Source organism: Apaloderma vittatum, unplaced genomic scaffold (assembly GCF_000703405.1).
Source record: "Apaloderma vittatum isolate BGI_N311 unplaced genomic scaffold, ASM70340v1 scaffold838, whole genome shotgun sequence".
Lineage (NCBI taxonomy): Eukaryota > Metazoa > Chordata > Aves > Trogoniformes > Trogonidae > Apaloderma > Apaloderma vittatum.
The window spans coordinates 42,335-66,406 of NW_009728793.1; the positions used below are offsets into that span (position 1 = coordinate 42,335).

Below are 24,072 nucleotides of genomic sequence, written 5' to 3' on the forward strand. Positions count from 1 at the left end.
ATATTTCTGTCACCAATTTATAACCATTAGAACTGTCTACTTGCCTGTACATCTAATTTTTAAATTTTAACTTACAGAATATTTTATAGGGACTGCCTCTGACGTTAATCATGTGGATGTCAGATCTAGTATAAATTATGAGTTCTCCACATTACCTCTTTAACCTTTCACTTCATGACTTTTTGGAAACCCTGACAATACACTCTTTGCAGGGGAAAACACTCTTCAAAACATTCTGGTATTTCTTTATTGATGATAATATACATTTTCTTATTTGGACATTTCTGATGCTGTTGACACCCATAATTATGCAGAGATGAAAACCAGGAAAGCTAATTTACTTAATGGAATCTTACAAAATCAAAACTGATTTTGTTAAGGAATGTTTTGACAACTAGTTTAGGTTACTCATTTTATCTAAACTAATACGTCCCCACTGTAGACAAGAGCGATGCCGTAATGCAGTACTCTAGCAGTGTGTGCTCCATGCCACTTTAATGTCACTCTTTCTGATTATCAAGTACATTGGCTTTTATCTTAGTATGACAGTTATCATCTGTACCTGGTTAGTACAGAACCCTGCTGAGAATATTTTACTTCTCTTAAAATTCCTTATGTACTTTGTTTTCTAGGATAAATATTAATGAGCAAAGTTAATCCTGCTCCATATAACCATGTCAATATAATTTAAATAGATTTGCAATTTAAGAGAAAATATAATGTGTTTGAATAAAATACTTTCTTTAAGGAATGGGGACTGTAATTTGTTAACTTAAATAATTACCGCTTTGTCATTCTCTCTGTCATCACATTTGGCTTTAGGCTATCTTTGCTGAATATGACTCTTCAATAGTAATGTGTGGTATAGGAATTAAGGTACTGTGTTTTGTGTCTGCTAGTAGCATATCATTTCCGAATCTATGGCAGGTACAATGAAAAAAGGCTGCTTGAGGTAAAGAGGTAAAGGTTAAATGCTTTTGAAACTCTCTAAATCATTAACGTAAAAAAAAATTATCACAAGTGGAGTACTGCAGGTGGTTTTAGATGTGCAAAATTGTTTCCACTTCAGATAGAAGGCTGATTGGTATCGCTGGAAAGAAGCCTATTTGCTGTGTGCGGTCTCTTTTTAAGAATTTAGTTTGGCTTGGCTTTATGGAAAGTTGACAGAGCAGTTTTGGTTTTGTTTTGTGTTTTGTTTTTTTTTTTTTCCCAGCCTGCTAAATTTCCAACCTATCTGTTTATGAGTTTATCAGAATAGATATTTTCAAAAATATAGTAGCCGTCTTATTGTTTACAAGAGATCACCTTCTGAAAAATGTGCTATGGCTCAAACGTTTTACTTGATAAGTATCTCGTGCTCAGTTGAACAGGATTTTCACTGGTACCCTGAGTAGAAAATCCTAACAGTAGACTTCAGCCTCATGGTGCTGCCTTTGAATGTTGTTACACTGAGTGTTACGTAGCCTATATCTGCCAGCAATTGTACTGCAAGTGTTCACCAGCTTATGAAACTGTTCTTCCGGCAGCAATATATTTCTGTCAGCTTTGGTAGTTCTAAGGAAATGTGAGTCTTTATTCCTGTTCTTATTGATCTATTCACATAAACTTAAAAGCTCAATTGCAGTGTGTGTTTGGAGTTAGAATACTCTTGCTAAGTCCTGAAAGAGATTTATTTAGGGGTAGCTAGAGGCCTAATGGTCAGGGACCTTCTTTTTTCATCTTATTTTTAAACTTTCGGCATCTACAGTGTAAGAAGGAGAAAAGGATGCATTTTCACATTTGTGAAGAATTTTGAGATATGCAGAATCGAAGGAAAATGCCATTAAATTAAATAAACAACAAAAATTAAAAATGCATTTGCTATATTTTTTTTTTTAATTATAATTCTGTCATGTTGCCTGTGTAAATGCTGGTATAGATCGTACAACCTATAGTATCTGATCATTAAACTCACTGAATAAAAGCAAGAAAAACTAGACCCTTTCAGACTGTGGTTACCAAAATCACAGTTGCAGATTAGATCATGAAGTTATGCTTTTATTTGCAGTGGAAAATAATTGTATTCAAGGCAGGGAGTCTGTCTGCAGTTAGTGGAACAGAAGTGTAAACATACCTTAGTTAATTGGCTAGTAAGTCGTATTGTAAAGGCTTCCTGGCATGTAGCAGTATGTCTAATTTTAGACTGTAGAGTATATAAAAATACACTGCTGAATGTAACAAAGTGATTCTGGTCTATTAAAATACTGGCAAGTGGCATGAGGGAACAGAGCGTGCACAGATAAGAGAGTCACTCTGTGGGTGATTAGATAAGGTAACCAAGGGCCAGTCCTGCTTCTGTCTCTCTCACAGTGCCAGTGGGTTCATGCTATTTGCACACACGGGATTTTGGTCTGCTTTTGAAACTGAGCTAACTAAGGACTGTTCCAATAAATAAAATAAAAAGGATCTAGGAGATGGCTCATACGCACCTCCAGAACATCGTCGCTTCTGAGCAGTGGTTTAAACTTAGGGCTGGAGTAGTGCTTAGCACGTGGGAGTCATTCATTTTGATTGATTTGCTTAGCTCATATGTTGTAAACAAAGGAGTTTTGAGCCAGGCTAGCACATGCAGTTATTTTATGATGGTTTTTGTGAATAGTTGTTAAGAAATTAAAATGAGGGGCAAGGACGGTAAATCGGTTTTATGGTACAGAAAAAACAACAGCAATAGTATTAGGATATGACAGCTTACTTGAAAATTACGGTGACATAATTCTGACAGTCATTAGGACACATCATTCTGCTCATAGAAAAAGATCATGAGGAAATGTTTGGGGCTTTTGTTTTGGGGTTTTGTCCTTTTTTTCCTTAGGCCTAGAGACAAAAATATTCTCAGAATTTAACTGAGACTGCTGTCCAGGGCCCTGAATTCGATCCATAGACTCCCTGGGTAGAGCATAAAGAGACTTAAGCATCTCGGAGTACAGTGTGCTGAGTCAGCAGCTGCTGAGTGCCAGCCTAGAGGGAATGCTGAGGAAAAGCACACGTTGTAAATCCTTCCTTTACCGGGGATGAAATGTTTTGTAATGACTGTTATGGAATATAGCAAATCCTGTTGTTATGCACTACTTCTTCCCAGTTTACTGCTCTTTTCTTGACTTCAGAAAGGTTAATAACTGAGGTATTAGGCTGAGGTATTAAGTTTATGCTGAAAATATCAAGGTGCTATATTATACTGTCTGTGAAGCTCTTTCAGATATTTGGATTTGGTGAGGTTCTTTTTGGTGGGTTGTTTTATGCTGTGAGGTTTTTTTAAAAAAGGTTTATAGCAGTGTTTGTATTCTGATACTGAATTCTGCAACACTTAGCTGATATTATTCACAGAATCATAGAATGTGTTAGGCTGGAAGGGAGGGACCTTTAAAGGTCATCTAGCCCAACCCCCCTGCAGTGAGCAGTAACGTCTTTAACTAGATCAGGTTGCTCAGAGCCCCATCCAGCCTGACCTTGAACACCTCAAGGGATAGAGCCTCCACCATCTCTCTGGGCAACCTGTTCCAGTGTTTCACCACCCGCATGGTAAAGAACTGCTTCTTAACATCTAATCTAAATCTGCCCTGCTCTAGTTTAAAACCATTGCCTCTCATCCTATTACTACACACCCTTGTGAACAGTCCCTCCCTAGCTTTCCTGTAGGCCCCCTTCAGGCTGCTATAACTCTCTAAATTAAAATCACTTTAAACCTGATGGAGAGACTTTGGTTGTAATTTAAGAAGTGGTTATGCACTTGACATGGACACAGTCTCATGTAAAATGCAGGATTGGTCATGTGGATAGGAACCTGGTTTCCTTGCTCTCAGAAAGGACACCATGCTGCTGGGATGTAGTTCACTTGTGCAGTCCCTAATGTTCTTCTTGGTGAACTTTGGAACATCTTTAGATACCATGACTGCCAGTGCATGGGCAAGCATCAGAGGTACGTGCTAGGAACACTCGTAGGCTGCAGAGGGCACCGAACATGTACATTCTGTGGCTAGGCAAAGCTGCTTTCTGTTACACTGTTAAGCATCTCCTGTCTTATAGGTAACAGATGAAAAAGAAGTCACTGCAGCACTCTGTGTGTATCCTATTTGGGAAGAACATGAGAATCTAATATTTATTATTGCAGAGTAGGTTTATTGATTAAGCTGATGAACTTTGCATAATGCGAAGAAGTTTCTGCATATGTTGAGTATCAGAATAATGAGTTTCCAGGATCGTGCTATTTAAAAACTTACATACTTTATGAATTTAGACAACTTGGGCACTAATTACACAGCAGGGCTTTGAGGCTTGCAGTTTTAGATTTAGACTCCAAACTTAGGTTTACAACTAATTTCAGGAACCAGTTATTTGTGTAAATGTGCCTCTTCTGCTTCTTCGTGCAACCCTTTCTCTCAAAGAACCACTTGATAGTTTATTCTTTTCAAACCAGTGGCGTTTTCTTTGTACGGAATTGGATTACTCCAGAAAAGGCTGTGGCGTTTTCTGTTTACTAGAGAATGTTCTCTTCTTGGTACAAGCAGACAAGCCTAATGTTTTGTTTTTAAACCATGCTATAATCTTCATTTCAGTGCTTTCATTATATTACTCTAGCATCCACATGATTTTTGTTTTAAGCTCTGTAACTCTTACACTTTACATTCTTAAGCAAAATTTCTTTGATTTCAGCTGCTGCAATCTTCTGTACCTCTACTAACCAGTTGGCCATTTGTCTCTTAAAACTAAAATTTTCTTATAGGTTGTGTATGGTTTGGGGTTTGGTGTCTCTGAAGGGGTAGAAGAGAGAGGAACTGAGTTCATGTAGTATCTTCAACATACAGTGGGCACATGACTTTTAGATGAGACATGTATTACATACTGAGCTTTCTCAGTGTAGAACATACTCAACCAAGTGAAAATGGAGCCACTTGGCTTACTATGCTGTCACAGTGAGTTGCCTTAAAATTAGCAGACCTGCTTTTTATGGAGATGTATGTGTGGAAGTATTTTTTCAAATTAGTGTCTTAAATAGTATTATAGGTGTTTTAAAATGTTTGTTTTGTATGATCCTTAGTGTTACATGTAAGGCATCCTCTTCCACAGTGGTTACATTACTAAGCCTGAAAAAAAACAGGGCAGAAGATGCTTTTCTGATGAATCCAGTGTGACCTGAGTAGCTGTCATAAACTTCAGAAGTCTTTAAAACTTCTAACTGAATAATTTGCTTTGTAGGGTGAAATGGGCGCAAAAGGACAAGATGGTGTTGCTGGTCTTCCTGGCGAAAAGGTATGTCCACGTATATTGATATGTAATTCGACTCACCGGAAGTGCCCATCATGTCAGTCTCTTAGCTGTATTTATGTACAGAAGTAGGAGGATAGAACATTTCTGTTAGAAAAAGAACTTCTCTTACCTGCACTGCCATATTTTCGTTGCACACTGAAAAAACCTCGTGGACCATTGGTATTCTCCAGATGAGCTTGCTGGGTTTTCCTTTCCTAGAAGGAGTGGCTATACAGAACCAAAGGAAGCCACTTGTTCCACGGTGCAGTTTGTGGTCTGCAAGCCTAGAAGACAGCTCATGTTCTCTCAACAGGCCACTTGGCAGAGCTTTGAGATAAACACCACTGACCCCTAAGCAAAGATTTGGGAATAGCCGTGGCTAAGAAAGCATGTCAACCTACCTGAATTTCACTTCATTTTAGAATGTTAGTGTGCAAATCAAGGCAGGCAGTTGTACACATTTATTGAGTTCAGAGCTTGTTACGTGTACTGGAGGAAGTCTACTAGTTTAATATCCAGCCTCTTCAGTATAGAAGGCAGCTCTCACAACACTGAGGATATAGAACATTTCTGGAGTTTATCGTCTGGCCTCTTGTGATTTTTTTCTGTTCCGCAGTTACAGTTGAAATAGTAGTGTATTTTCTGCATATACATGAAAGCCAGTTAGTATATAAATTAATTAAATTCTTCGTATGCAGTGCATATGTTAGTGCACTTCACTGAAAAATTTGTATATTTATTTTATTTATTTCAGGAGTGTCTTTAGCCTCACCACTTAAGTCCTCAATCCTTAAGTCTGTCAATTTAGGTTCTTTTTCATCACATAATTCAGGTTTCTGTTCTTTCAGTGCCATAAACAAGTGTGCATTTAAAGGCATCTGTTGCTGTGAGAGGCTCAGAATTTCAATAGTGCACTTTATTGATTGACATGCTGCTTCCATATGTATGTGACATTTTAGTAATGGCCAAGGGTTTGGTTTATTTTGTTATTATTCAGATGTCTAAGTGCAAAAGGATGTAGAATTTCACTTCAACTGTCAGGTTTAAAATCTGTAATTAGCAGGATATAGAATTATGAAAATGGCTTTTATTTTTATGTACTCTTTTTGTCTGACATATTTTTTTAAATGTGAGAGGTAGATATATAATATTATAAAAGACGAGTTAACAATATTTGATGCTGAGGGTAGAAAAATGGAGAGCAGGCTGCAAAGATGTTCAAAGGACTCAATAAATTGGTATATAAAACTCGGAGAAAGTAATAGCAAAGTAATGTAGATGAAGAGGAGAAACAAAGTACATGTTATGTGTTTCGTGTCAGACTCTGGATTAGCTGTTACAGTTCAAGGAAAGTAACATACACTCACTGTTAAGTACTAGTCAAACAGTTGGAATTTAGGAAGGATTAGGAAGAGAATAGGAAACAAAGCAACAGCGTCTTAACATTACTATTATTAGTGAAACCATATTGTGCTGCATCTTGAATGACGTACATTGTTCTGGTTCCCACATCTTGAAGTGCATGTAATATTACTGGAAAAGGTTCACAGGAGGTGTCAAAAGTGATCAAGAGCATTGCCACATCTTCCAATTAAGATGTGACAACATGGACTTCAATTTGAGAAAGGCGTAAATGAGATGAAATAAGTCCTATTCTGTGCTCTATACAATCATGAATGGGATAGAGAAGATTAATAAGAATTTATTTATTTATTTTACTCTACTTTCCAGTGTGTAAACTAGAGCATCAAACCTTTCTGACAGCAAGTTCAAAAAGGACAGAAAGAGCTCATTCTTTCTGTTACGTGATCACAGTCTGAACACTCTGCCACAGGGTTTAAGCAATTTGAAACTTTCTGATAAAGTTGAAGGAATAAAAAACCATGGAGTGTGTCAGACAGACACTGCTGTTTGTCTGAAAGTTCTTGAGCTCTGAGATTCTGAAATGCGAGAAACCCACTGGAATAGTCTTTATGGTTACCCTGTTGTTTTACTTTTCTGTAGGCATCTGTTGTTGCCACAATTGCAGTCATATACTTGGCTAGAGAAACCGTTGATTTGATCCAGCTTGACAGTTTTTACTTTACTGTGCTCCCAGATGTGAACTAATGGAAAGAGTTATTGTAAAACATGCTAGATTGAATGAGATTGATCTAGAATGAAGGTGTTTTCCCTTGGCACTTTCTGTAGCTCCTTCTCTGATGTTATCTTTCTTTCAAATTACCAGGCTACATTGCTTTTCCAGTACAAGTTATTATTACAGTTTCCATGGTTAATACTGTTTGGGTATTTTTTTCTTAGTGTCTTGCAGATTCACTGTCAGGCCAAATCCCAAAGCTCCTGTTAATTTACGTTAAGGCTCAGAAGTCAGACCATATTTAACAGCAATACACTGTACTTTTGCTGGACATTGTTATCTCTTTTAATTGAAGCTACATAAAAGCCATACCATTTTTACAAGTTAAACAATCTACAGTGGAATCTGAAACTGGCAAACCCAAAAGCTGTTTTAAAAAGAAGGAGGCAAACAAATTATTTTGTACCCACGTAGCTAGATGAAGAAAGTTGGATTCAGCCACCCAGCTTCGGTAGCTGGAGTTGTCATGTCCACGCAGAGGAATTATTGGCTGCTTTCTAGAGGTAGAATGACTTCAGTTTCTATGTGTTGTGAATGGTGTTAAGGTGCTCTGTATCTGAGTTGATGCATCAAGAGCTGTGTAAATTTGTGGGCATCTTTTATTTTTGTGCTCCTTTCGCTTGGATATTCTGGATGCTAAAACGTTCATAAATGCAAAGACAAGTGAACAAAGTAAGGGAATAAAAACACACTAAGGACTGTTATTTAGAGATGTCTTCTATGTTTCAGGAAGTTGAGGTGTAGTTTCAACAGTACTGGGAGGGCATTCTCAGGAGCTACTGCTGTTGATTTATCCTCTTTACCCTTCAGTACGCATTATCTTTTGTTGGAGAAGTTATATTCGTTTGACTGATATGGCTATTTTTTATGTATTTATTTGAGCTTTGTGCAGATACGCCCCCTGAGTCACTAGTTAGGCAAGATAAGAAAGAAATTATTTTTAATCTAAATGCAGTTTGAGGCTTCAGAGAGCAGAGTGGTTCTTTCTGATACACCCAAAACCCATCCACTGCAATACTCCTTTGTTTATATTTCTGTCCCTGGAGAAAGGTTCAGAGAATAAATATGTGGTAGATATTAGTCATGTTGCTATGAGTAAGCAATAATATCAACTAATTTGACCTATTTTACAAGTTTACCTTAGAATGAGAAAAACTTGGCTATTAGAAGGCCTGCTTCTGTAGAATTGAGTAACTCAAATGTACCTGACACTGTAGTGAAAAACTAAAGTTAGAGTAATCCTATCCAATATCTTACCAGTAGAATCTCCCAGGAAATGCTTCATGGTCGTATTAATTAAATGTGACTTTGAGGGCCAGGGAGCTCCACAGAGACTGCATTTGATTCTTTGGCAGCTTACAAGAACTGCAGTAGAAGAATCAGAAAAACTACAGAACTACAGCCTGAACACTCATCTGTTTTCCTCTGGGTGTTAAGGCTATTCTTATGTCACCCTAGAGTTACCAAGACGTCAGCTTTACTCTCTGTATTAGCCCACAGAAGATCAAACCTCTCAAATGGCAAGAACTCCTAGAAGTCTACTTAGATCTGCACCTATTAGCCAGTACAGTTGTTGCAGTTCTTGTAAGCTGCCAAAGTAAAAAGAATGAGGTTTCCGCTGGCTGCAGACATGCCACAACGTGCCTGTCATCTCATCTGCCTTCAGGGCAAAAGTGGTCAGCGTGACGGTGCTGATGGCCAGTCTAGAGAGTCAAGAATCAAATGCAGTCCCCATGGAGCCTGACCACAGGCCTTCAAAGTCACAACGCAATAAATCATGGACAATACATCTATGACTCTCTATCTGATGCTTAACTACCTAGTTTGTTCATTTATGTGCTTTTTCCAGGAGCTATCTTAAGAGGTGTTTTGAAAACAGTAGCTCCTACTTAAGGCAACAGAAGAAATTCATGAGAGTATCAGAGGAGAGAGTTCTGTGGTGTTATATTTCTGAAAAATAAGAGGGTAGTAGTCCTCCCTTTGGAGGAAGTTTGGCTTCATTTGTAGACTCCCAGCAGATAGTGCCTACATTGCTTTGATCCCCTTCCTGCAATCAGGAATGATTTATAGCTCAGCCTTCTGGGGACACTGCTTCAAGTTATCTGTTAAATAATGGTAAAAGAGTAACTGGAATGTTGTGATAAATCAGAATCACTCTGCATGTGAGACCTTATGCCTTGGCCTTCTGGAGGTGTTCAGCGAAGTCTGAGGACAGAAGAAACACATGTCAAGGGAAACACTGGGTTAAGCTACTTTTTGATGATTAGTAAGTGAAGTTGTCTCTGGATACACTTCTGAAGTCATATAGCATAGTTGGATTGCAGCCAGAGTGCTGGCTGTATTGCCTGAGAATTTAAATCTGCCTCTGAAGCAGAGGTTTGAGGTGACTGGAGTGCTCTAATGTGTAGGATGACAGTAGCCTCTCTGCTGCAGGTCAGGGTCTGCAAGTTAAGCAACCCTGATCCATCCTTGTCTCATTATGACAGCAAGAACTGATTACTCTGCCATTAAGAATGGTCTTTACACACCGTTGCTGTGTGCAGGTTCACACTACCGGTGTAGTCTGAGCAAGGTTCATACAGTGCTGCAAAAGTATTCCTATTTAGAAAGTCTGATTATTTTCCTAGTGTTCCTGTCCTACTGAAGTGGTGAAAGGACTCTCTTGGTGGTGAGACCCACAGGCTTCTCCTTTACTGAACTCATGGTATCTTATTACTTCCATACAGGCTGCATGTGTGCAGGCCTTTCCTACAGCACCTGCTGGGAGGTTGATACAGATAAGGATGGTCACCTTCATTGCTATGCATTTTGTATGGGGAGAAAACAGGATTGGTCTCCTCGCTCTTCCAGCCTAGAAAACAATTAGACTTTGCATGAGGCATGTTTGTTGGATTCTCCCTTTTTAGGGTATGCTCCTAGATCTTCCGAATAGCCTGACAATTTAGGGAGGTGTACGCTTTGAACCACGGCTAGAAGATCAAGTATTTCAGCCTTAAAAATATCTTGAGGGGGAAAAAAACCCCACCAGATCTTTTTGTTCTTCTTTACAGAGAGTTGCTTCTGTCCCTTGCTTTGCCTGAGGTTCTTGTAAATTCAAACAAACTGGATTTGGTTTGCCTCTGTATAGTTGAGATTTTTCTGTTTCCCGCACTTCTTGTGTCACCCAGCCAAATAACTCAAGTCCTTTCCCTCTTTTTGCTGCCGGCTCTATAATGCCATGAAATGAATCACAGAATCATAGAATGGCCTAGGCTGGAAGAGACCTTAGAAATCATCTAATCCAACCTCCCTGCCATGGGCAGGGACACCTCTCAATAGACCAGGCTACTCAAGGCCTCATCCAACCTGGCCTTGAACACCTCCAGGGAGGGGGCATCCACAACTTCTCTGGACAATTTATTCCAGAGTCTTGCCACCTTCGTACTGAAGAATTTTTTGTAAGATCCAGCATGAATCTATTCTCCTTTAAATTAAATCCACTTCCATTTGTCCTATTGGTAAAAAAGATCCAAACTAAAAGTTTATTTATGTCTCATATACTAGGTGATGGAGCCCTAGTTGGGGTTTTGTTTTCTTTTTACTGGCTGTGATGCCAGTCAAGATGAACCTCACAACTGTTTTGGCATATCGCATTTTAGTGGGTGGACGATCTCTGTGTACTTGAAAAGTTTAGCCAGAAAGTTCCTGGGTCTAAGATATAGGTTGCCACGATGGCATGTACTTTGATTCAAAGTATTAAGGCTCTTGGGGATTTATGACAAATGTGTGATATGGGTCCTGCTAGCCAAAAAGCCCTTAAGCTTCTGAGAACATGCCGTTGACAGCAAGGCTCAATGAACTATTACAAAAATACTTTTTCTCCTTTCTCAGTCACTAGATCTGAAAAATAAAACTAATGTAGCCAGAAACATAATTCAAAAAATTCAGAAGACTTACCAAACTAAACTGGTTTTGTCTGTTCTCCTTTATCCTAACCTCCATAGTAATTGCCTTCTTGTGGTTCATGGTATGCAATTCATAGTGATGGAGATGATACATCTATGTTTCTTAAACTACATTTTGTGAAATGCTTGTGATTGCATTCACTTTTAATACTTGACTTTCAAATGGCTAGTAGTTTTTTGTACTTGTAGTTTTGTACTTGTAGTTTTTTGTACTACTATTCCAATCTAGGTTATGAACAGACATCCTAAAATATTTAATATATTGAGTAAGCTTTTAAAAATATCTGGTTTTGCACAATAAGCCTGAAGAAGCAGTGAAATGCTCAATACGCTGTGCTTTTGCTACTGCACTGAATGGGTGCTCCCACAGTGTATTAATAGAATAAACAGTTTAGACAGACTGAAGGGAGAAAGAAATGCTTATATGAATAAAACCAGTGTTTATCACTACACAACTTAGATTTATATTTGAAGTTAGGCTAGAGGAAAAAAGAAAGAGTATGCATTTCAAGAATTCTTACCAAGAATTCTAGGAGTGCTATTTGTACTTCAAGAGTCAGGAAAATGAGATTGGGTTTACTTGAAACTGCGTGGTAGGTATCCGTAAAAGGATTGTTCCTTCTTTTGTTCGATGAAGGCCCAATAATGTGTACACAAACGTATATTTTGCAAGCTAGAAGATAACAGGACTAGTAAATATAATGCTGTTTGTGGTGGTGTTTTTATCATTTATCTGTGTGAGATGGTTATCCATAACTTCAGTTTTCTCAAGTCTGTTATTAGTGTGCTGTCATCAGTTTTAACTGACTTTGAAACCGAACACTGGTAATTTTATTCTTGTTAAATTTAATTACCCATTTGCAATAGGGTTCTCCATATTTTATACAGGTAAGGAAATTATTAGTAAAAGGCTTCCCAAAATATGATAGAGATACCATTTGTGGTATGCATGCTACATCAAATTGGCATGTTAACGCTTCCTGAGCAGCCTACTTTGCATTGCCTGGTGAGAAGAGCTCCCCTTTCCCTTAGTGGTACCAAAAATAATTAGTTTGAAGATTACTGCATTGCGAGATTCTTTTTTTAAGAAGAAATTGAATTGAAAAGCTCAATATAGAAACAGGACTTAGAAGTGTCCAGTGCTTTATTTTCCAACATGATTTAAACATGTATATATTTAAATTTTTTTTGGGGAAAAATAGAAATTACATGCTAGTATAGCATATGATTTCAAATTGCTTTCAGAGATGCTTTTAATACCTCTGTCCATACTGAGTTACTCCAGGGTCAGGGACTTCAGGGCGAGCTATGTCATAAAATCCACAACCGGAAACTTGTTAAATGCACATCTAGATAAATCGTGTCATTATGGAGATCCTTGTGATCATTGACCTGTTTCCCCCACTGCTCCAGCTAGATTACAGAAACTGTCTAGAATTTTCCAGGGCATATTTGACTTTGCACAAGAGCCATGGATACATGGCCTAGTATGGCCAGTTCAGCATGTGCTCCTGGAGCATCAATCACACTCATGCAAAGAGACAAATCTGAGGAGGCATTGGTGTCGAGCTTGCACTAATGCAGTCTTTTCCTTGCAGCTGTCCCAAAGATTTCTGGACACGATGCCTTCCACATTTCATGTGCTGTACAGATCCTTGTCACGAGGGTCAGGATATTTCTGAAGTAACTCATCAGCATCTCTGAGAAAGCTTCTAAAAATGTATGTGCAGCACTGGATAGGTACTGCTTAAAGCCAGCTTCCTCAGTTGTCTGTCTTTTGTTCACTTCATCCGATTTCTGAGTTCCTGTCATTGCTAATCAGTTACATTTCAATACTTCGAGATCAGGTATGGACATAAATTGTGCAAGTTTTGGAGCTTTTGAAAAATCCTTGTACAGCTTTATTCTGGAGTCTTCAACAGGGATAAAAAGAGTACAGTCACTGTCATATGAAAAGATACTTGACATGCAAAGTAGGACAACTGTGAGCTGGGAGATTGTAAAGCTGAAATAACATTTTAGTAGGAAATACAGAGCAAAGTTTGAAAAACAAGGTTTTTATGGGTAGACAAATAAATTGATTAGCCTCGAAAAAGACAGTGATTTTTCAGTTGGAAACTTTATTAACACTAAGTTTAAAGCCTTGAGTTTGAGAATTGCTGACCATTGGAAATCAGGCATTTGGACACAAACAATTACAATTACAATTACAGCAACAATTTGGTACGAGTTCTGTATTTTTGCTGTTTTCAGTGATATCTTTGTGTATAAAACACATCTGATTTTAAGAGATGGATGGATGAGTGTGAAAACAGTAGCTCTCAACAGCTTTGCAATGCATAAATATGCTTTCTAACAACCTTTCTGGGCAAATACACCATTAGGTTTTCCAAAACTCGTTTCATTGCTTCAGCCTGTATAGTGCTTGCTTGCTTGCGCTTGCTCTCACTCTCTCCTTAGAGTTACGAGGAAGTGTTTTGAATAGCCTTTGATCATAAATTTGATCCCAGAGAGCTGTCTGCTGTGCTGACTTAGTTTTGCCTTATTAGGTGATTTTTGCAGTTCGCAGCTCCAGGAACTGTTGAACTCCCTGTTTTTTCAATTCGGAAAGCTAAACGACAGCAGCTCAGTTGGGTTCTTGATAGAAAACTCCACAGAATCGAATTACTTTGTGTGCAGTGCCGCCGCTTGGGTGTTGTTTCAGTTCTGGAGGGTATGGTGCTAGTGACCACTGCAGCTTATGTGCTGTTGGTGAGCAGGGACTTCATTTTTAATTAAAGAACCATCGCTTTTCGAGGGGGAAAAGATAATAGAAAAAAATGACTTCGATCTGTCAACTAACCCACTTGAGAAAAGCTGTGGCATTGTCTTCTGTCCTCTTGTGGTTTCCCTCAAAATCAGATTAGTACATCTCAGTAGAACAAAAGCACGAATGCGTTTGGGGAGCCAGACACCAACGCTTGTATTGCTTGACATCAAAGCCACGGGCTCCTTCAGGCGAGTGACACTGGTGAGATAAGAGCCGGGGTGGAAGGGGATACCCTCTGGTATTTGCAATGAAAGTGTAATAACACTCAGAACGTGGCTGGTCCTTGGGGCCCAGCGGGCAGCGGACGCTATTGTGAGGTGAGGTGTGGCCAAAGAAACCAGAGGTCACCGTCTGTTTTAGAGAGGTCTGGGCTGCTGGGAGCAAAAGGGAGGGTGGCACGCTGCCATGCAGGACAGGCTTTTGTTAGCGTGTTATGTAACATGGAAGTAAAAATAATGCGGTTGTTAAATAATGAAGTCGTTAAATGCAGCTCTTTGTTCCTTAATCAGAGATTCATGAATGCTGTAGCTGTGAGCCGGCCTAGCTCTGGGATTCTTAACTAGGTTTGAAAAGCCTCAGTCAGGACCTTATGGACTTTGAAAGGGCGGAGGGGGAGCCTTGAGGATTCTTCAGTTGTTCATAAATTATATTTAATGGGTTCTTTCTGTGAGGTTTCTGTGGCACACAATTTCTTGGGTTTTTTTTTTTTTTCTTCAGTTGTAAAGGCTCTAGACTGTAGATTTTGGAACTAATATTCTGAACATTTCACGTCTCATCAGAAAGTAAGGCTTTAAGAAAAATACCTGTTATTGCAGGACTTTGCTGCCAACTTTTACAACACTGTGTTGCAGGAGATTGACTAACTGGGGAAGAAGAAACTTTCTCACTATACTGCAGCATTGTACAGCTTGTCTGAGAGCTTTTGCTTAGTCTTGTTTGACCTCTTTTGAGGAGTTAAATAGTGGACTTCACAAAATACTAGATTTTGGATCTGACAAATCATTGATCTAGGATAATTATGCATAACCTATGTTATGCATATAGCTAACAACTTCTGTTATGAGTGTGCAGAAGATTTTAAAAATAAATTGTTAGCTTCATGCAATAGAAAATTTATACATGGTACAAATTGTACATAAATTATAGATAATACTATTGGTTGGGATCTATTAGCTGTTGTGACCTGTTGGCTATTAACCCTCCTTTGCTCTTCTTTTGGTGGATGAATTGTCTTAGTTATCTGACTATTTCAGTAAATCCGGCTCAGATGTGCATTTTTAATGTCATTAACTTATTCACCAAAAAAACCCTTAAAAATTATAATGTAGGTTCTGTATTTCGAATTGCCTTTTTTAAATTCAAAGATACCAAGTTGTTGGACATAGAAACTACTGTAGTAAAATCATTCATAGGTATTGCAAAACAGAACGTATGCTTTTTTAATTCCCACTGCTAGGCAGTATTTATCAACACCTAAGATTCATACTGCGTGTTTCATGTCTGAATCGATTAAATCAATGTGACACGCTGAGGCTGGGCCAAGTCTTGTCTAATCAGCAGTCAGCACCGCTGCTCTGACATGAGGCTTCCAAAAATAGAAACAGAAGAAGTCAAACAAGTAAGTGGAAGGGCACTAAAAGAAAAAGTGCTGCTAATTCCACTGTTGACTTTCCATCTAATGGATTCTTGTTCCCAGGCCACGCTAAGTAAAGCAACTGGCGCAGGGTGTGTTTCTGCAGATGGCTCAGCAGTGACACACATGGCTCAGCTGGTTGACAGGTGTTTGATTTGTATTTAACAAGTACCTCACACAAGCCAGATTCATTTATTTATTTTTTTTACAGACACTGAGAAGCTTGTCAGCTGATGCTTTTACTTCAGAATTAACACCCCTTTCACTGTGCTCCCTTTTTGTTATGAATGGCAATCCTTCTGATTTTCCCTTACAAATGAAGATAGCATTGGTTTAGTTTGTAATAAGACAGTAAATAGGAGAAATTAATCCATAGTTTATCTAATAGTTGTAACCTGTAACCTTTTCATGTGAAAGATGCACGACATTTTATTTATTTGTTATTGACAATAAGAACTCAAGAAATGTTTATTTAGCTGTCTGCTTATTAGAATGAAAATTCCCTGAAAGACTGTGCATGAAAGAAAATCCCACACTTCTGGGTATAGATGTTACACTCTGTGTTCCTGTGTTATTCCATAATGTGAGGTGGTCTTGGGACTTTCTTTTACAATGTAGCACAACCCTGGAGTATAAGAAATTCCCTGCCCAGAGGAGCAAACGGAATTGACAGAGGTGCACCCAAGGCTGTGAAGGAAGAGTGAAGGCGTACAATGCCTATTCCTTAACGATCTTGTTGTAAGCTTCATATCAGCAGGCTGTGTAATTGGGAAGAAACTGTCTTAATGGTGGCCTATTTATTTAATTACGTTGTGGGGTTGGGGTTTTTTTTGTTTTGTTTTAATAACTGTGAATGGAAGGAATTATGACCTTTGTGACATTTGTTAGTCAGTGCTGTGATAGCAATTTTGCTGGCAAAACCGGCAGTGGAAATTAGTAGAGTATCAGGATGCTCTTACAAATCGTCTTTGGTTAATGTGAACTCTGAGGGCCTTAGCTGGTAGGATGTGTAATGTAACAGTGCATATGATCAGCTTGTGTGTCCCCTCACCCCATGTCTTTGGGCTCGAGTCTCAGCATTTTTCTCTTCTGCTATCAAATCCATGAGGTGGAAGAAGGTGAGACTTCAGGAACTGTTGACAAAAATGCACAGCACTGCCACCAGGGTTATAATGCCAGTGTTGTGACACAGCCAGAAGAAAATACCACCCTGTGGAATATAGTGTACTGGCAGTACTTCTGCTGAACGTCAGAAGAATGAGAAAGGAATGCAGCTGAAGAAATAGCTGTCAGAGTCATGTTGATTCTCTAAATAAACATTGGGGTTTAGTGAGAGGATGATTAAAAACTTGTGTAGAGAGCCTGTGTCTCTCAGAGAGTGGACTAGCTTCTTTCTGTCAGCGCATTCCAGATGTGGGAAAGAGACTAGGCTAATCGGCCTCAAAGAGGTTAAGAAAAGGGCCTGAAAGGAAAAGTTACAACCCTACTAGGCTGAGATGTTGCTCTTCCCCACAAAGCTGTTCAAAGAATTGATAGTGATGGGGTACACCTGTTGACTTACTTTTAGGGCTCCTGTGCTGACAGTAGATCCACTGATCCCAAATTCACAGGTCTGTTGGAGTAATGTGACGTATGATCAGTACATCCTCTTCATATAAATACTAGTTCATCCAAAATATATCAAGTGTGAAAAGGCATTGTTTTTGAAGTGAAGATATATATTTCTTGGGAAAGTCTTAAATTTCTGAGTATAAATGGGATAGGGAAACTGTATCTTGAACTGCTTTATTTATCAGTAATTGATAGGAGGTGTGCACCAACACAAGCACACCGATAACGTGGTATTTCAGAAAAAGTACACATCAAAGTTAGTTCATAGATTAGAATTTACAGTCTATATGCAGTCTATTTATTTTTGATTCACCTTAAATCTTTAGTTTTGCTACTGTTCTTTTGTGTTTCACATCTCTGTGGTTAGACTTTAGACTTAATGTTTAATGGTCTGTGGGACAGATCATTTTTAATGTTTGTTAAAAATTTGTACAAGCTGAGAATCTGCCTCCTGAAAGATGGAAATGCATAATGATGATGATTATAATAATAATTCCTACAGTAAAGAAGATCCTCTGATGTGTAAGACGTTGACCTATGGTGTTTACCTTCCTAATATAAACTTGCAACTCCAATTATTCTAGTGAATGTAATAGTCATATTATATTATTTTGAAAAGACCTTAGCAATTCATTAGTATTGGATAATGCTTCTTAACTTATATTTAACTGTATTACATTTCAAATATTATTTTGGCAAGGCCAATTAGATGAATTTCTAGTTCTGTTGAAACTTTAATAGGATTTCAACTTGCTTTAATGCCATATTGTGGCTGAGATAACAATAAATCAATAAAAGAGGTGTACAAGTCAGGCAATTTTTCTTTTGACAGATCTACTGTAAGGGAAAAAACACAGTTACAAAAATCTATCAGTTGTTCATGAGTATAAGATCACTTCAACATTTTTTCTACTCTGTTGCTTCAGATGACAGAAATACCCAGCTGGCTAGACTTAATTTTCTAAACTGTTCATCCGTAAGACATTATGAATCTTTAAGAACCTTTTGCAACCAGAAGCCTGTTTGCCTATTCTCGGCACTCTACAGGAAGTGTTCTCATGGTTTTCATTTGCATTTTCTTTATGTGCTGTGTATGGGATTATAGGTCAACTGAACTGGATTTTTTTGAAGCCCATGTTCCATTCCGGTCTGCACTGCAGTTTTAAAAATCAACCTAAGGAAAAATAAGTAACACTATCCACGTTTATCTATTAAAGTATAGCATGCTTCTTACCTAAGAAGTGTAATGGGGTGGTGGGGGAAAAAACCAAAACCAAAAAAACCAAAACAAACAGCTCTTAGTTATTTGACTCACTTTGAAAAGTAGAGGAAAACTGTAAATGTGCTTCAGGATACAGTGGGAGAAAATGAGAAATTTTCCTGTTCGACTGCTCTTCTGTATTGCCTAGAACTTTCCCCTTTCTTGTAAAGCTCCAGGATCACAGCCCCTGAGGGCTCCACAGAGACTCAAGAGTTTCGTCTCACAGCTGAGGAACTAAACCCACACTACCAAAGGTCCTGGTTGCATGTTAATAATATGTTCTGCCCTTACTTTTTTTCCTCTGTTTGTTATTTAGTTCCTTGTGGTTCAGTTCTGTTTGAAATCAGTGGCGTTTAAGAGTGGTGACTGGAAATGTGCCTTTAGCTTGGGGAAGAGTGGCTGGAAAGCTTCCCAGTGGAAATGTGGTGTTGGTCAACAGCCGCCTGACTATGAGCCAGCAGTGTGCCCAGGTGCATCCTGGCCTGTATCAGAAATAGTGTGGCCAGCAGGATTAGGGAAGGGATTGAGCCTGGGTACTCAGCGCTGGTGAGGCTACACCTCGAATCCTGTGTTCAGTTTTGGGCCCCTCCCTACAAGGATGTTGAGGTGCTGGAGCATGTCCAGAGAGGAGAAGTGAAGCTGGTGAAGAACAAGTCTTACAAGGAGCAGCTGAGGGAACTGAGGTTGTTCAGCCTGAAGAAACAGAGGAGACCTTATCGTTCTTTACAACTGCCTGAAAGAGGTCATAGAAAGGTGGGGGTTGGTCTCTTCTCTTGTGTAACAATCAATAGGACAAGAGAATATGGCCTCAAGTTGTGCCAGAGGAGGTTTAGATTGGATATTAGGAAACATTTCTTCACCAAAAGGGTTGTCAGGCATAGGAACCGGCTGCCAAGGGAAATGGTTGAGTCACCATCCCTGGAAGTATTTAAAAGACACGTAGATGTGGTGCTAGCAAAATGTAGAAACAAACTTTTGACTTACGCACTTTATTTTTAAAATATGTGTGCTTCATGTATTTGAATATAGGAACTGTGCAAGCTGCATACTTTTTAAGACATGGTAGTAGCAAAAAAAGGAAGCATTGCCAACTAAAGAGAGTGCAGTGTGGAGTAAGGAGCCTTGTGGCCATGTTCTCTGAAGCTTTGAGGTGCCTCTGACTGCTGGCTCGTTAGTTTGCATGGAAAGCACCAAAACCTAAACTTGCAAGTGTCGTTTGATTTGGAGTCTATGTCTAACCACCTGAATGGTTAGGCATGTCAGAATTGTCCTGAAGATGAGTATCAGGAAGGGTTGGGAACATGGAAAAATTACTCAAGATTATGTTATAAGGTGCAGATGAGAACAGTAGGGCTGTCCTCATTTGCCTTTCTCTTGAGCAGCTACCTAAGAAAAGCCACAGGAACCCCATGACTAGGACACAAGAGTCCTCTGACCAGCCCTCATCCCTCTGGCCAAATCATGGCATACCTGCTCTGCTGGGGCTGCTGTGGAAGCAGGACAGAGCAAAGGAAACAAAATTGTTTACCTGTCACACTCCTTTCTTCATCAGGTTATGTTAAGGGAGGATCTTATGCTTGTTCACATAGATCAGTTCAGCAGTAAGCAAGTGGGAAGAAAATGATCATTAGATGCAGTAAAACTGAAATGTTGTAATGTTTAGCAGAAACTTCCTGACATTTCTAATCCAGGAGATTCAAGAGACAAGTCTTAGTATATATCGGCTGAATATATTTTTATGTAATTAATATTCTATAGAGTGATGTTAACCATTAACGGGAACCTGTTTAAAAAACAAGGAACTATTCCAGTAGGCAAAGGAAGATGTCACATAATGGAGTATAATTAGTGTGGGATTTTTATTCATTAAAGGCGAAGCTCTGCCCCCACTGGTGGCTCTGGACTGGCTCCGTACGTGCTCCGCAGAGGCGGATGCTGCTCGAGCCCTCTGACAGTACATTGTTGAACATTCCGCTCCATTTCTGCAGTGCTAAAAATAGTTGTCCTCATTTTAAAACACCGGGCTATTAGATTATTCTAAGGGTCTGGCATACTCAGGGTAATGGAAGGCACGTATCCATAAATTATCAAAACAGTAAGTGGTGTTTAACCGTGCTGATTTTATTTCTATTAAGATGAGTTTCCTTGCTAGTAACCCTGGAGTACCAAGCCTATTCTGTAAATCAAACTCTTGGCAGTGCCCCAGTAAATTTAAAAATAAAAAGAAAAATGTTTGCTATTCATATTGAGGATGGAGAAGCATCTGACTAACTGCTTCTTGGTGGTTTTGTTTTTCTAAATTTTGCAGAATTGCATCTGCAAAATCCTTAAAGTATTTTACAGTAATTGGTTCTCTTTCCCAGCCTTGAAGAGAATCTCACAAAGTTCCAGCATGCTTGCCGTTATAAATCACATTAATGCCTGAAGTGTTCCAAATAGCAAAATGCATTCCAAGTGATTGATACAAGTTTCTCTCCATTCTTTTTGTTGTTGTTGCGGTTTTTTTAAGTGATTAGTTAATGTGGTGACTAATTCATTTTTGGCACAATATTGTTTGGTAGTGCAAGTAAACAATGCACTTAATACATTTTACATAATTGTATGTTAATATAGCCTCTCTATTTTAAAATTTTTTTAATGCAAAAGTCTCTAAATTAGAGAGAAAAATAGCTAAATGTGGAAGTCAAGGTATAAAAAAGAATGTAATTGCATTCTAAGAAAGTTGCTAGGTACACAAATACGAAATATCTGTCTTGAAAACCTTTAGGTATAAACTGAATCTCTAATTTTATAGAGCATTGCAGTACAATTACAAACTGCAAAATCAATAAATGATTAATACATTAAGAACAATTATTATAAATATATTACACATTTCCAAAACAGTTAAAGCAACCACAACATTAATCATTTTAGGTTTAATAAGAATCAGTATTGATGTGGAAGGTTATTTTTACATTGTTGTGTTGAAGGAATTATAATTTGTAGAACACTGATTAAAGAGTGCAAGGCAAAGCATCTGTGGCTCTCCACAAAGAAAAAAACAGTGAATGTGGAGTTTTTTTCTGGTTTACAGGGATCCAGTATAGCATGGATGCTGTAAATCTGGAGAAAATGAAGGGCTAAGGATTACTTGTACTGATTAATTAGAAATTTTCCCCAAGCACGCTAGCATCTATTTTTACAGAAGGGAGCTGGAAGGGAGACGTTGGAAACTGTGCCATGAGTGAAGTTAGGAAAATGCTATTTTAACAAGCTATTTTAAGCTGTATTTTAATTGTTATATATCATGAGTTCTTTGTATTTACTTATTTAATTACTTGTACCATTTTGATGAGTAATTGTTCTTTTATTGGCTCTTTCTGTTGTAAAGAGAGATTGGAGGTTTTCCCTTGTTTCTGTTCTTTTTTTTGGTGTCTGTAAGGCATTTGTTTTCTGCTTGGCTTGGAATCAAATGAGTGAACTTTCAAAACTTGCCTTTATTGCTGAATTCTGGCTTGGCTAGAAAACTGAACTGGATGGTGTCTCAGTTACTAGGGCAGCATTCTGTCAAAGAATTAAGACCCATGAATGGAATGGAGAAAACATTTGATTTTAGATTTAATAAATCTTCTAAACTCTACTTGAAGTCATATGAGCACAGACAAAGTCTTCTAACAGAACGTAGTAACTTTAGATCTATTGAGACCAAAATTAATGTACTTCATCGTGGTGTATTTCATGAATCTGTAAATGATGGGTTATTCCCTCGGCTTTGAGTGGCAGAGCCTGATTCTTACTAGGTCTGTAACTGTTAAACATGATTTGCTAAGAAGAAATGGAAAACGAAGCTGCTGCAACATTTAATATTTTAATTCTAAATGAGATTATGCTAGGTTTTTAACTATGTCTTTTTATTAGAAAGCCATTCATTAAATGCAGAGTTGAATTGTCTGTAGCTTTCAACCCAGAGCTATTTATTTATTTTTCTTCTTTTTCTCTACTAGTTGTTATTGCAGATGAACTTTACTGTGTTAGTCAGCTTGGATAGTTAACCTTTGTAAAACATTTTTGATTAACAAGGTGTTTGTACTTAGGCTCAGTTGCTGAGCATGACTTTTAAGCATCTGTTTTCTTGCGTGGAATTTACAAACCCAAACCAGATTCTTTATTTTCATGGGCAATGCAAAGAGAAAGGGGGGCAGGGGGTGACTGACAGCCAGCTGACAGCCGATGTACTTTATTCTTCTCAAACTTGAGATAGATGAGGCAGTAGTTTAACAACATATACAGAACGTGCACTTAGGAAGTAGGATAAACAGATTTCTGTCTGTCTGGTTGTCCATGATCAAGATTTGCATTTCCTCTTGCTGAGAAGGTTGGGCGCTCCCCTAGAGATGGGGAAAAGATCTGAAATCCTCCTTTGAGCAGAGCCTAGAAACCAGCAATCAGCCTCATGTGTACAACTCCCTGTGAGACCTAGCAGTTGAAAATGTAGATCCCCGTGGGCTCAAGCCTCTACTGATGTTAGGGAGAGAGTGGAAGCTGTGACACCCTTGTTCGGTACTATACAAGTGTCTTCTCGAGTATTTTTTTCTGAATCAGGGCCTGAAATAAAGCTTAAGAAAGATTTTCTTGTGATTCAAACTCTCTAATCATTTTTTTCCTATCCAGTTGTCTGAAGCAATCTACAGCTATATCTGCTGGATAATTAGATAACTTGAAATTGCCTAATATTTTGAAAGTGAAATATATTTTAACCAAATACAAGTCAGCAGACATAAACAACACTAGAAATCAATTCAGCTGTTCTGTAGAAAAGGAGTGAGAAGCAGTATATGTCCAGATGTCTTTTTCTCTTAATTTAGCTCAGTCATGAGTTAGGTCTGTAAAATGATGGCTATCTACATTTTGTTTCAGGGGGAAGCTGGCTTAGTAGGTGCTCCTGGCATACCTGGTCTTTCTGGTTCCAAGGTAAAAAAAAAACCCCAAACCAAACACAAAACAAGACAAAAACCACCAAACCCCCTCTACCCAAAAAAACATGTTTTTTCACTCTCAACATTCTTTTTGCCGGCTGTTCAATGCCTACATAAATTGTACTTGAATTACATATCCAGTTTCTAAATTGTATAGTGTGAACAAAGGAGGTTTACTGTCAGCTTCTCTTTCAAAAGAGAAAGAATGTGTGGTGCAGTGGCACAAAACCTTTGTATCAGTATTATTTTGCGTTAAAAGAAGTTGTGTAAGTCTCAGAATTGCGCAAGTCTTTCCAGCCACAAGATAGCAGATTCAAAAATTTGAAATTTGAGAGTCTCATGATCTCAGCAAAATGAGATGAGGGATGGCACTGCTTCTTCCTTTCTTCCATTTTAGTCTTTTGTTCCTCTCCAGTGGTGGAATATTGTAGGAAGG

The 24,072-nt window shown here is 38.4% G+C and overlaps 1 protein-coding gene across 1 annotated transcript in view; it reads left to right on the plus strand.

Annotated features, from left to right (window-relative positions):
• The window catches only part of LOC104277522 (collagen alpha-1(XIX) chain-like), a gene marked incomplete at its 3' end in the record, with an annotated part of 64,999 nt that extends 41,368 nt beyond the window's left edge, over positions 1–23,631 (plus strand). Inside the window, exons 9-10 of the mRNA XM_009874179.1 lie at positions 5,233–5,286; positions 23,578–23,631. Of these exons, the coding sequence (XP_009872481.1) occupies positions 5,233–5,286; positions 23,578–23,631 (108 nt within the window). The remainder of the gene's footprint in view (positions 1–5,232; positions 5,287–23,577) is intronic.
• Positions 23,632–24,072: the final 441 nt, after the last annotated feature.